Below are 15,365 nucleotides of genomic sequence, written 5' to 3' on the forward strand. Positions count from 1 at the left end.
GAGACAGAACAAGAAGCTGACAGGAGGCTAAAGACTGTACGGACGATACTTGTTCATTGAGAGCAGGTGTGAGAGAAGGAAAAGGCAATGGGCCAGTTGCCCCCAGCAGCTCTGGGGAAGGTGGGTAACTTCTGCTCCAGGGATGGCAGAGCTGGTGGGGCTGTTCTTCACTGCAGCACGGGAGAAAATATGAAAACAGAAAAATGATGAAAGCTGAATTTTAAAGCCAAGATTAGACATTAAAGATTCTAGAGATTAAAATGTTTTTAAAGACTGTGGTTTCCTGAAGTGTCTGTAACATCCAAATGTTAACAGTGTTTCATGTGAAATGACTGCCAAAGTTAAAAACTGTATGCCCTGAATACCTACTTATAGAGACAATGCATCTTGCTTTTCTAGACACTGAATCTGTTTTTTAACCTGGTATATTAAATAATGACTCAGCAAGTTTGGAACCCTCCCAGGAAATGACTGCTTAGATTACATTATGGAAACTCCAACTGCCAGCACATCTTTAAACATTCAACAGGACTCTGAAACAATTTCCCAACAAGGTATATTCCACTTCACAGTTCAAAATGAATTCTCTTTATTAGTAAATCTAAAAAACAGAAGGGAAAAACTGCCTTTACTTGTGGTTTCTTGTCATTTATGTAAAAATTAAAAATAAGATTTCCTGAGAGATAAAAGTCACTTTATAAAAAACAGCATTCAAATGAAACTTTATCCAGTATTAAAATATTTAAGTTTCATTAACTAAAACCTACTTCATAGACCCATAATGGTGACTGAATTTGGAGTGACATGAATTCCTACTGAGTTAAAGAGAAATGGAAAAGTTAATACTTTTGTGTACACTCTGATGTCTCTTTCTGGATTCATCATTTTCAGGACTCCTTTTGGTCTTAATCATTAACACAATGGGGCTTCCCTGGTGGCTCGGACGGTAATAAATCTACCTGCAATGCAGAAGACCCAGGTTCAACTACAGGGTCAGGAAGATCCCTTGGAGAAGGGAACGACTACCCACTCCAGTATTCTTGCCTGGAGAATTCCATGGACAGAGGAGCCTGGTGGGCTACAGTCCATGGGGTTGCCAAGAGTTGGACACAACTGAGTGAGTGAGTAACACTTTTACATTTGCACTTTTCACTACATAATAAGCTCCTAAGGGAAGGACAGTGTCTTAACCACATTTGCCTTCTGTTAGTAGAAAGAAGAACCTGGTACATGGTAAGTAATAAGCAATGCTTGAACAATACTGAGTGTTTTCAAGAAATAAATGTATGCAAATAATGGATGAGAAATTTCAATAGAGATGTTCAAAATATAGGCTGTTAATACAAGCATTTAAAAAAAAATTAGTATTACATGCACTGTAACACTGACACACTTGCTCTCCAGAATTTCAATTTTGAGAGAGTACAATTGACTAAGCAATGCTTCTCACTGGAACTGTTCTCTGTGCTTATCTGCCTGCTCCTCACCCCTACTCAGCATATACAACATGTATACAATATCTATCATAACCCTTCTGCTCTAAAAAGAGGACAGGTGGAAAGCTCAAATATGCATCTGTAGGCTGTTAATATTAATGGGTGTCAGGAATGCAACAGAGAATGTTGGAGATTATGGGAAAAAAACCTGAAAAAAACTTTGTTATTACTCTGAAAAAAATTCTGAAACCGTCAGTCAACGGAATTGGGGAATAAATCTGGTCATGGGGAGGAGTTTGAGACCTCTGGATTAGATAAAGACATAAAACACTTTCTATAACTTTTAGATTCTTTTCACGGCACTTTATGTAAATTCATCAACTCATTTCAATCTCATGATCACCAGGTTTTTTAAAGATAAGCAAAGTGAACCATAGAAAGATTACATCATCTGCCTAAGATCATACAGCCTGTAAAATGCAGAACCATGAACTTGGGTAGTCTTGTTCCAGGCTTGCTTCCTCTTTTCTTAGTCTCTCCCAGCTCTCATATCCCCTGATTTTAAACTAATATAAAAATAGAAAATATTTTCTGCCCTTCATTTAAGTCATGAAAGAAGAGTTCATAGAAATGAGAATAACAAAACAATAGTATGTTCTACATGTCAAGTGCACTGTGAAAATATTGTGAACCATTTAACCTTAAACCACAGAAGAGACTTTCAAGCAGTTTGCCTGTGCTCGGAGGATAGCATCAGAGTCAAACATGTGTTCCAGAACATTATGACTAGCAGAATATACAGCTTCTATTGTTAAGTATCATTCAGTTGCCTGCCTACTTTCCTATCCAGCTGCTGTTATGCTTAAAAGATACAAGCATAACTATGTGACACAAAGCCAACCGAACATTAATCTTTTGTTACTAAAGTTTTAAGATCTAGCCTTTCTGATTATCACAGAACCTGGCAGAATAGTGCCTTATAACAATTTGCCCCTACTGCTATCAAGATGGATCTACCTAATTTAACAAGTGTTTCCTAGGACAAATCCTACCCAAAGGCTCAAGTCAGATGCTACAGGACAAAGATTAGTCAGTAACAGTCTCCGTGCCCAATAAGCTTGCTACCCAACAGAATTCTGGACACAACGTAATTGTTATTTTTCACTTGCGCCCTTTCCTTCTTTAGGTTCTGCCGTACTCTTCAGATTCCCGGTCATACATCACCTTCTCCAAAAGGCCTCAAGACAACCTCATTTCCTGCCCACATCCTTTCCACACTCTTTTTCTCTCTGGCACATCACACTTTCTCATCCAGGGCAACTACTGCAGCCTACAACTTGTCTTACTTACCTGTTTATTAGGTAAACAAAACTATCTCCCTTCAGTAGAATATAAGTTCCATAAGAATGGGAACGTGACAATTTTGTTCATCACTGTATCATCAACTTCTGGAAAACTGCCACACAGAATAAGTGCCCATATGCATCCAGGTTCAAAGAAAAAATAAACCACTTCTATGGTGAAGATGAAGGGGTCATTCAGAAAAGGAGTTTCCCGAGGAAGAGATACTGGGAGTAGACTCTGAAGTGAGTCTTGCCATGCAATGGCTATGTTAACTATTATTAGCGGCCAAAATTCTCTTTAGGACAATTCAGTCCTCCCAGTCTTTGGACTGACTAGAGATTTCTTTAATATACTCTGAAGCCTGTTTATCCCACTTGGAAATGATTATCTAGCCTCACCCATCATCATTACTAGGGGAACAGGACAGTGAATGCTTAGTCTGAGGCTCTTTTATGAAGGGAAAAGAAACGATTGACGTCGTTCCACAACACTTAGATGAGTATTTCATCTCAAAAATGGGGAATCTGGGATTTTCCAGAGCAGGTCCTGGGAAACAGGCAAGTCTCAACACCCCTGTGAGATGGAGTTCACATATGAACACTCAGGTGCCATGCCCTGTAATTCCCTGAGTGGAGGGTACGGTGTTTGGTGAATTTTAAATTGTCTGGTGCTATTCTGTTACAATTTTGACTCTATAGGCCTGGAACTACCTGCCAAGCGTGCAGATAAATGAGTTTGGCTACTCAGTTGGATACCCTAAATATATAGCATAAATAAAATCTAATCAACACCTTTTCAAAACAGTGGAAAGGACTGCTACAGGGCAGGAAAAAAGTGTACCTCCTGCTCAGAGGTGATGGATGCTGTTTCACAGTAGAGAATCCACTTTTAATGTTTGAAGCAATTTGTGAAAGCTTTCACACTAATAAAATATATAATCTCTTAAAAATACAAGGTGATCTGGATTTGCTGAGTGCTAAAGCAGTCCTGGAAGTTACATTAACTTTCATATTGCCTCACTCTTTTTAAGTAAACAGAAATGAAGGATAAAGGAATCTAACTATTTTCTTAAGCAATCCACCCTTTCCAGGGAAAGCACTAGACCTGTTGGAGAGTTGTTACAAATTGCATGCACTGTTCTTCCAAAATGTCAGTTACTTACAGCCTGTAAATCTGTGGGCTCTTGGAGGAAAGGGGGAACATAAGACCACCTCTCCATAAAGATACACTTGAGGGCAGTGTAACCTTAATGTCACCTGCTATACATATATTCATAAAATAAAAATGGAGCATTTCCACTGAGGAAGAAAATAACTTTTCATGTCAACAAGTGGAGGGCTTTGTCAGATTTCATCTACATATAGGATGTCAACTGGAAGGTAAGCAGATCATGTGGAAAATTCAAGAATAGAGATTTTAGGGATACATATTCTCATAGTGGGCTTCTGTGGTGGCTCAGAATGTAAAGAATCTGCCTGCAATGCAGGAGAAAGTGAAAGTGAAGTCTCTCAGTTGTGTCCAGTTCTTTGTGACCCCATGGACTGTAGCCTACGAGGCTCCTCCATCCATGGAATTTTCCAGGCAAGAATATTGGAGTGGGTTGCCATTTTCTTCTCCAGAGGATCTTCCCCACCCAGGGATGGAACCCAGGTCTCCCGCACTGCACTGCGAGCAGATGCTTTTATCGTCTGAGCCAGCAGGGAAGTACAGGAGACTTGGGTTCAATCCCTGGGTCAAAAAGATCCCCTAGAGAAGGGTATTTGACCCTGATTGAATTGACAGGGGGCCTGGCCTCAGTTTATGAGTTCATGGGAAAGCTGAATGAAACAATCTGGAAAGATGCTTTCCTATTGATTACTGCCTTGGACACACCAAGGAGAAGCTGGAAAAAGCATGACATAAACACAGTGCAAAGCTGCAAAGTTGCCTCTCCATTAAAAAATGGCCCACAAGGGTAACTCTACAATATTTTATAGAATCTTAGCCTATAACAATCAATGATGATAGCATGTGTGTATATGTGCACATGTGCTTTTGCAAGAATCAAAGAGTAGATTTTAATGCAACTTAAAACAGAGAAAGAAAAGTATGAGACTTTTTTCTTTACCTACCAAGGAAGAAAAAAAAAAAAAAAAAAAGAAAGAAGCTGACTTTTTCAAGTATAGGAAAGAATTAACTCAGTGAAATTATGTCAGTGTACACAGCTACAGAGAAACAAACACTTCTAAAAACTGGGCTATTTGGGGGAAAGTCCATTTGTTCATAACTTCTGGACTCTGTTTCATCTTGCATCTCACTATATTTATTACAAAAATTGCAATACTCTTACTACTCTTCTTGAGAAGGGAGTGATGAATTCACCTCACCAGACAGAACCAATCTAATGGTTAGAACCAGGTCTTGTGGACCAAGTGAAATGATGTACCTAAATATTTGCGAACACACTGATAAAACATTTTAGAAACTGAATTATTTCTAAAGTTTCCAGAAGTTTAATTTATAGTACCAATTCCAATCTTCCACTCTCTTCACTCCTCCTTATTATTTCTTCTATACAATCCTTTATTTTTTTCCTGGGTCAGAACATTTATGACAAGTAAAAATGAGCAACCTTTTTTCATAGTACTCAGCTTGGAGCACTGTGGTCACAACTGATGAATATGGCAAGTTGGATGTGACACCAGATGGGTACAGACAGCCACTGAGCAAATGCCTGTCACTGGTAACAGGGCGGGTGTGGGGCTGTTTTGCATCTTAAAGCAGAGAACAATGCTTTGTGTCTTAAGGCATGGCTTGTGGAGGAGTGTTATAGAGGCCAAGGTATCTTTGCGATATGAGTGCATGAGTCTTCACTAAAGATTCATTCGTTTAAAAGATCAATCGGTAAATATGGACAAGTGGTATATGATGTCCCCTTCCTCAGTGGAGTTCATGAAGAACTCTCCAGCTGTGTTCACATTTAGAATTACACACCTGGAAGTCTATGTGCAGAGTATGAAATGATAATGTACATGTGATAAGGTAGACACATTGAAATCAGGCAACAGCTGATTAACAGCACATCAAAGTAGGCCTCACACTCTTAATTTTACTGATGGGCTCCTTCCTGACAAACCTACTACTACATATACTCTTCTGACTCTCAGGAGAAGGGCTGCTTGAAGAATTCTTGGATGTCTTTTCCTCACTGGAAATATACACTGGAGAACTAGTTTACACAATCATCAAAAGAAATCTCGAAATATCTGGCTAATGTACTACATCGACGTCATGGCACACATTGAAATGGAAAAACGACTTATTCATTCAGATTAATCACCAGGATTCCTGGAACTCCAGAACACAAGCGTAACAAGTAAAGTCTCTACCTCTAGATAGACTTTTGCTACTTTGGAAAATATCCTGGAAAATATTTGGCCAGAAATTTCACCATAGTTACATTCAGGATTAGAAATAACTTTTCCTCCATTATTTGCTCATTTGAAAGGAATCTATCTTGACTCTTATAAAGCGTATCAGGATCGTATCCAATTACAGGTAGATAATGTAATACTGGTATGCTTGGGTTTTTTAAAATTTATTAATGAACAGAAACAGTAACTGAATGAGTCATTTTGTGGGGAGAGTTTCTAGGAAGTATGCAGTAAAGAGTTCCTTTTAGTACAATGCTTGTCTTAATTAAATGGGGCTCAGTAAACTTTATAAAAAATAATAGCAGTTTACAGCAAATTATTATTTAGAAAATATGTATCCTCTCATAAAAAGTTAAACTGAATATTTTCCAAATTCTGTAAAAAAAAAAAACCCTAAAGGATGTGAAGTGTAAACAGTCAAACATAGGAAAAGCTTTCTAAATAAGCAATTTATATTCTAATAATATCTGTAAGGCAGTGTGAATGCTAAGAATTACCAAAAGACTTGTCTAGAAGCATTTAATTTCACACACACATATACAATTCTAGAGACTTTTAACTTCAAAGCTGTAATAGCAAATGCTTCCTTAAAGACATTTTAAAACATTTAAAATAACTTCAGCAAAGTTCTTAAATTTTTAAAAAATTCCATAAGGCCTACCTAACTTAAAAAAAAAAAATCATGCCATGACTGTATCCTGTCCTTTGTATTTCCATTACAAAGAACACCAGTGTTTTAAATTCTGTTCCATTTTCTAACTTGACTTCAGCTCACTCATGTAAAGAAAAAACTATTCTTTTGAATGATTTGAAAAGAATATAATATTTAATCTGCCTACAATGATTTATTTTCAGTAGTATTCCACTTATAGTAAGATAAGGAGTGAAAATATGTTTTCTCTGTTTTAAAATATCAGTATGGGAAAAAACCATCAAAAACACATGTAAAATTGAAGATATACTTCCATCATAGATTAACAGACAGAATAGTACATATTCTAAACAACCACCAACAAGCAACTCAATAGAGAAAGAGACAGGGAATTCACCACAGGTAAAATACAAATGGCCAATAAATGAAAAGCTGTTTCTCTTCTCTAGTAAAGAAATGATATTTATTAATAGAAATTATTTTACCTATCCAATTAGCAGATAATTGGATAACTTAAAAATACTGATAAAATTGACTGTTGGGAAGAGTATGAGGAAACAGACTCTCATACACTATAGTCAGTGAAGTTATAAATTTAAACTTTTACAACCTTTTGAAGAACTAGTTGGCCACAAAATGCATATATTGTTTAGTCTACTTGGCTTTTAAGGATATAACCTACTGGAGTCATTCAATAAATACTTACTGATAAACCTAAAATTAAACCTCTAGTAAGTTTACAAATGTGCAAAAAATACAGACAAGGACACCTATTTCAGTGTTGTTTTTTAAAAAGGAACCAATCTAATCGATAGATTAATTAATATGCTATTGCAATGTAATACCAGGAGCTTCTACAGAAACCTTTTGTTTGCATTTTGTTTCCCTCAGGAGCTAATCCATGAAGGCCTAGCTGCCTGTAAACTGTACAACTTGCATAGAAAAGCCAGCTACTCTTCAGTCCTCTTTTATACAATCTGCTCTGAGTTCAGTGCAGGAGGGTGAAGGGGAAAATGTTTCCTATCCTTGTTTGGCTTTATTCCAAAACGATAATATGAAGGGAAAGATACTACTCCACATTTAAAATTATGTCTGGAAGGCACTGAAAATTACAAAATTTAAATTTATAAGAATATCACTGACCTAGCATTTACTCTGGACTTTTCTAAGTAGGGCACATTTTGAACTAGGTTGATTTTTCAAACATGGGAATTTACTATTATTGAAGCAGATCTCTTCATTTTACATCTTATGAATCAAGCTATCTTGACTTTTCAATTTTATTTAACCCAGAACATGTTCTGGTTGTGTTTTCATTAGCATCCTTTGTTAGAGTTACCTTAACAAGACCATTTTAGAATGGACACTGATAAGGGTATTTGACATGTATAGTCTCGTGAAGGAAAATAATAATATGTCAACCCTCAATTCACCAGAAGTACAGAAAAGAAAAATGAAACATTAACAAGTCAACTGATCAAAACAAGTTATCACAATAACAGCACTTATTGTATATCCTGCTTTAACACTTGACTTCTCCCCAATGTTTAGGTCATTAATTGCCTAAGATGGATAAAAGTCAATTTCTGAGGGGGTATTTCTTAAAATCTTTATGAAAGAAATGAGCTTCTTTTCCATATATAATTTCTTCTTGGATTGAGACCTTAATGCATACAGTTGCATACCATCCTTTCTAAATAGACTGTGATTAGACTATAAATTGACTGTGATGATACATTAAGAAAAAGCTCCTTTTTTGAAAAGTTATAGTCATTTTCAGACAGCGGCTGCTCTGCGCCTTACTGTGCCAACCAAAACTGGTGGATATCAGGATAATGACCTGACTTAGCATGGTTCTGTGGTACCAGCACCAGCATACAGTTCTAACACGTGTGCATTTCAGTAAATGTGCCAGCAGGGTTCTGTTCTCTTCTGTGTTCTATACTCTCCTCAACTGGTCTGCTCAGTCTCGTAGAAAAGACACAAATATTATGGAATCAAGGAATCTAAGGGCAAAATTTAATCTAACGAACCATCTATTAGTCTAAAGCATGCATTGCTCTTTGTCTTACCGAAGGCTGTGAAAACTTGAACAATAACATCAGGAAAAGAAAACCACCACCACCACCACCCGTGGGTTTTCTGCAGTTTAACAGGTTGGATTCTGAGCTAAAACTCTGACCTGAGTATTCTCACAGAATCAAAACAGATAACTGTCTGATGTTAATTTAATATTATAATGCTGGTTTACAAAAAGATAGCGAAGCACATTTCTAAGTAGAGATAGTACCTACCTCAAAGCCAGGACTCACAGGAGACTGAAACATGAAGTTGTAAAGAGCAAAAAGCAGACAACGGTGCAGAATAAAGGAAGGAAAAAATAAGAGAACCATGTTATTAGAATAAAGCGATGCAGGTTGCTCAACAATATTATTAGCAAATAACAGATCTGTTTTCAACAAAAAGCAAAATGTGATACTAATCAGTCTTTGTAGAACAGAAACATCTGGGTTAGAAATTACTTTTTAATGTTTAAATAGGACTAGAGACTTTAAGTTAAGATTGCAAAAACAGAGTTTATAGTTTTGAGCTGGTAGAGGGGGAAAAAATATCTACTTATCAGTGTCAGTGATGAGAGACAGTTCATTCACCTTGTTGAAAATAAATCAGAGACAGAACGAAGCATTTTGACCTTTAAGTGAAAGATGAGATTTTTCTTCACAATAATTCAGCCTCTCAATGGGAAAAGAAAGGAAAAGGTCATCAAAGTAATCAAACGTGAGATAGTTGTTATCTGCCTTCAGACAGGAATAAGCTGATGAATAATCAGTATCAGTCAGTACTGTATAAACGTTTAAAGTCCAATATAGGCTTAGAGTTTTAATGAGAGAAATATGTCTGTGGTGTACTCTTTGCTCATTTTAGAGTCTTTGATGCATAGCATTGCTTTCCTGTCTGATTTCATTCCAGTTTGAAATATAATTCAAAAGTTGAAAGGTTATTAAAAATTTTTTAAGAGGAGGAATATCAATGAAAAAAACATTTTGGTTAAGTAAACAAGTATCTGGTAATTTATGCTGAATATGCTTTTTTCATCTCTGTTTCCTCAAGCTTTGAGGGTCACCTCTATTTGATAACTAGAAATCAAATCTAAACTAAAAATAGTTGACTCTCTTAAACAAAAAAATGCATGACTGTGTTTTGAAATCAGTACTGAATAAACCATTACACTTTGAGAAAAATCCCAGTATCTTTTCTCTCAATCCCTAAGTATCCTATGTTGCAATCTACTGCTAAACCATTTTGTCAGAGACTTTGGAAAGTGATGTACATTACACTGAGGTTCTGCTAAGATTAACTGTTACTCAGCAATACCTGTGCTAGATTACTGGATTAACAAAGCATGAGCAGAACTCAGGGACAACAATGGCTCATTTGGCCAGATCCAAACATGATTTTGGAGGAGAAATTATATAATTCTGTTTCAATGTACTTTTATGGAACATTTTCAAACAGAGGCAAAACTTTCTCTTTGGGAGAAGTCAATCAAATTTCCTCAATTTCTAAAATAAGATATGATCCTTGTCATCAACATATCTCATATCCAAAGCACAGGATTTTCTTCCAGTGTAGCTCTGAATGTCTTTATTCTGGGCTATCATCAGAATTCAAGTCTAGCTTGGTGCTGGGTTCAGTGCTCGATACTTGAAGATGGCCTAGGCAACATGCATTGACTTATTCCTTTAAGTTACCATTTCTAAAAGACTATTTTTTCCCATTAGGTATTTCCGGGTTTTGTGAGAAAAGGGGATTCCATATTTGAGTCAGTTTAGGAGCACTGAATTCATTATTGTAAGACTTCTGCAAACCATAACTATGCTCAACGAATACTGTGATGTCCAGCACTTGGATGGACAAAGAAGCATTTCCTAATCTCATCTGACTAGGAGAATGAGTTTTTGGATAATATTTTATAGCATCATTATCTTAAAGAAAACATTATGGGAATCACACACCTCTGTATTTTTCCCTTGCTATCGAATTAGAATCACCAGAAATGTCCATAGGTCACCAAGAAAAAGAGAACCACCTGTTCTTTCAGGAGGTGGTTGGAATAGTCTACTAGAGCTTTGTTTTTATTTTTGTTTCCACCTTGAAGGAAGATCAAATGAATAACAGTTTTATATCTGTGGTGAAGGCTACTGTAGAAAATGTTTACATGTAAATGAATACTATATATATTAGGATGTTATGGCATATTACTTTCATTTAGCACTCAGAGAATTTCTGTTTTCTGTTACTGAATAATGCAATTTCCATAACTTTAAATTGACTGACTGGAGTAATTTATTAAACTAATTTATTAAATTAATAAATTTAATTATTAATTATTCTGATATAATATTTCGTTCTTTTGTCACATGATTTGGGATGAAGAATCTTAATGACTTTGTAACTTGTATTAGGATATGCACTTACTATTGTCATTTTAAAATATCTTTACTGAGGTATAATTTTTATGGCATAAAGTACAGAAAATTCTAGGTGTACTTCTTGATGAACATAAAAGCACAGACCACTACCCAGATCAAGATATAGAATATTTCCAGCATCCAGAATGGTTCTCTCCTGCTCCCTCTTAGCTTATTGATTCATAAGCATATAAACTTTGTGTCCGTTTTTTCCCCTAAATATTATTTTTTGAGACTCATTTATGTTGTTGAAGGAATGAAAAGTTCCTCAATTTTATTGCTGTATTGCTATATACTACTATTCCACTGTATGACTTTATCATTATTTATGTGTTTCTAGCTTTTAGCTATCATCAATGAAAATGCTAAAAAACACACTTGTAACAATAGGATTCACAATGACACCACTCCCCTGCCCCACAAGATGAAATAGTTAGGTATCCATGTAAAAAATATGAATAAGATTTATAAGAGGAAAAATACAAAACTTTGATGAGTGACATCAAAGAGCTAAATTAATAGAGATATCCCACATTCACATTTAGGAAGACTCAATACTCTCAATTTTTCAGTAATTCTCAACTTCACCAATAAAGTCAATGCAATCCCAATCAAAACTGCAGCTAATTATTTTATGAATATTAAGAAAGTGATTCTACATCTTATATGGAGAGGCAAAAGACACAGTATAGCTAATGCCGTACTGAAGAGAAGAATAAAGTTAAAGGACAGATACTATTCAACTTCAAGAGTTACTATAAAGTTATAATAATCAAAACAGTGCAGTGTAAGAATGACAAGTAGATCAATGAATCAGAATAGTGAGTCCATGAACAGGTCCCCATACATACAGTCAATTCACCTTTGACAAAGGATCAAAGGCAATGAAATGGATAAAAGATGGTCTCTTCAATAAATGGTACTGGTGACTCACATATAAACAAACGAATTTAGATGCAAACATTACATGAATTAAATTAATTAACTTAAATTAAGAAGTGCATTAATTTGTCTATGCCCATACCACCCGGACTGTGTCCGGCCTTGTCTGATCTTGCAAGCTAAGCAGGGTTGGGTCTGGTTAGTACTTGGATGTGAGAAGTGAATTAATTTTAGTTATTTTAATTCTACATGAATCATAGACCTAAATGTAAAACACAACACTATAAAAATCACAGAAGAAAGCATAAAAGAAAACCTAGGTGACCTTGGATATGGTGATGCCTTTTAAAATACATAACCAAAGAGACAATCCATGAAAGATAAGCCCGATTTCACTAAAATGAAAAACTTCTGCTCTGCAGAAGACAATGTCAAGAGAATCAAAAGATAAGTCACATGGATAAGGAAGCTGTGGTACATATACACCATGGAATATTACTCAGCCGTTAAAAAGAATTCATTTGAACCAGTCCTAATGAGATGGATGAAACTGGAGCCCATTATACAGAGTGAAGTAAGCCAGAAAGATAAAGAACATTACAGCATACTAACGCATATATATGGAATTTAGAAAGATGGTAACGATAACCCTATATGCAAAACAGAAAAAGAGACACAGAAATACAGAACAGACTATTGAACTATGTGGGAGAATGTGAGGGTGGGATATTTCAAAAGAACAGCATGTATATTATCTATGGTGAAACAGATCCCCAGCCCAGGTGGGATGCATGAGACAAGTGCTCGGGCCTGGTGCACTGGGAAGACCCAGAGGAATCGGGTGGAGAGGGAGGTGGGAGGGGGGATCGGGATGGGGAATACGTGTAAATCTATGGCTGATTCATATCAATGTATGACAAAACCCACTGAAATGTTGTGAAGTAATTAGCCTCCAACCAATAAAAAATTAAAAAAAAAAAAAGATAAGTCACAGACTAGGATAAAACATTTGCAAAATATTAGCAAAAAACACATCTAACAAAGACTGTTTTCCAAAATATACAAAGGACTCTTAAAATTCTACAATAAGAAAACAAACAACCCAATTTAAAAATGGGCCTAACACCTTAATAAACACTCACCAGAGAAGATATACAGATGGCAAGTAAGCATATGAAATGAAGTTTCATATTATAATATGCCATCAAGAAAATGCCAGTTAAAACAATGAGAAACCACTACAACACACCTCTCAGAATGCAAAATCCAGAACAATGACACCAATAGCTGGCAAAAACGTATGGCAATAGGAATTCTGATTCACTGCTGGTGGGAATGCACAATGGTGCAACTGCCTAGAAGACTGGCAGTTTCTGACAAAACTTACCATATGATCCAGCAAATACACTCTGTGACATTTACCTAGAAGAGCCGAAAAGTTATGTTCACACAAAAACCTATACACGATGCTTATAGTATCCTTACTCATAACTGCCAAAATGTGGAAGCAACCAAGATGTCCTTTGTTAGGTGAATGGATAAATCGGGACAACTGTGGACAGCACAACAATGGAATAATAACTTAATCCACATTAAAATTAAATGAGCTGTCAAGACATGAAAAGACACAGAGGATACTTAACTGTGTCCTACTAGGTGAAAGAAGCCAAACTGGAAAGGGTACATACTGTATGATTTCAACTATATGACATTCTAAAAAAGCCAAAACCAGAGAGAGTGAAAAAAAAAAAAAAAGTCATTAGTTGTAGGGGTTAGGGGGAAGGGATGAGGGAAGGATAGAGCTAAGAGGACTTTTAAGGCAGTGAAAATATTCTGTATGATACCATGATGATGAGTAAATGTCATTATACATTTGTCCAGATCCACAGAGTGTATAACACCATGAGTGAACTAAAGCAAACCATGAACTTTGTGTGAGTATGATGTATCGATGTATGTTCATCAGTATTAGCAAAAGTACCACTCTGTTGAATGATGGTGATAATGTGTAGGAGCTTTGGATGTGTGGGGCCTATGATAACATGTGGGGGTGTACGGGAACTCTCTATGCCTTCCTTTTGATTTTGCCATGAACCTAAAGCTGCTTTAAAAAAGTGAAGTCTAAAAAAAATGTCTAAATGCTTGCCTATATCTTTCCATGTATGTCTATACACATTTCTGGTAAATATATACCTAGGAGTAAAACTGCTGAGTCACATGATATGTATATATTCAGCTTTAGAAGATAATTGCCAACCAGGATGCTAAAGTTGTTAAACCAAATTATATCTCCAGTAGTAGTGTGTGTGAGTTCCAGTTGTTCAATATTTCAACAATACTTGTTACTATCAGTAACAATACTTGTTACTATTTGTTTTCTCCCAATGATAGGTATTCTGTACTGTGCTTAGTCAGTCGCATCTGACTCTTTGCAACCCCTTGGATTGCTAGACTCCTCTGTCCCTGGGGATTCTCCAGGCAAGAATACTGGAGAGGGCTGCTATACTCTCCTCTAGGGGATCTTCTCAACCCGGGGACTGAACCCAGGCCTCCCACATTGCAGGCGGATTCTTTACAGATTCTTTGCCGTCTGAGCCACCAGGGAAGCCCATGAATACTGGAGTGAGCAGCCTACCCCTCCTCCAGGGGATCTTCCCAATCCAGGAATCAAACCAGTGTCTCCTGCATTGCAGGTAGATTCTCTACCAGCTGAGCTACCAGAGAAGCCCTGGTGTAGAGATACTTCATTGTAGATTTAACTTTAGACTGCTTGATAACTAACGATGCAAAATATATGTTCAACACTTATCAGCTGTCTTTTTTTGTAAAGTGCTGTTCAAGCACTTTGCTTATATCTTAAATAAGGTTGTCTGTCTTTTAAAGTTTCACAGATGTTATTCATACATTTGGATATGAGTCTTTTACAAGATATATATACACATATTATATATATTGAAGATGTTTTCTTTTATTCTATGACTTGCTTTTCCACATTTTTAATGGTATATTTCACTGAAAACAATTTGTTACTTTTAATGGTGCCCAATTTATCAGTTTTTTACCTTTGTCATCCGTGATTTGAGTCCTATTTTTAAAAGTTTCTCATGACTCAAGTTATTGTAGATATTCTTCTGTTCTTTCCTAGAAGCTTCTAATCTGCCTAGAA

The 15,365-nt window shown here is 36.2% G+C and overlaps 1 protein-coding gene across 3 annotated transcripts in view; it reads right to left on the minus strand.

The window, feature by feature from the left end:
• Positions 1-15,365, minus strand: part of PRKD1 (protein kinase D1) — a 340,125-nt gene that overhangs the window by 63,247 nt on the left and 261,513 nt on the right. For 2 of the 3 annotated variants that reach the window (XM_043922694.1, XM_043922696.1), the window contains exon 5: positions 9,140-9,163. The exons of the other annotated variant lie outside the window; for it this stretch is intronic. In XM_043922694.1, the coding sequence (XP_043778629.1) occupies positions 9,140-9,163 (24 nt within the window). The remainder of the gene's footprint in view (positions 1-9,139; positions 9,164-15,365) is intronic. 3 annotated transcript variants of the gene reach the window in all.

Source organism: Cervus elaphus, chromosome 13, assembly GCF_910594005.1.
Source record: "Cervus elaphus chromosome 13, mCerEla1.1, whole genome shotgun sequence".
NCBI classification, from domain to species: domain Eukaryota; kingdom Metazoa; phylum Chordata; class Mammalia; order Artiodactyla; family Cervidae; genus Cervus; species Cervus elaphus.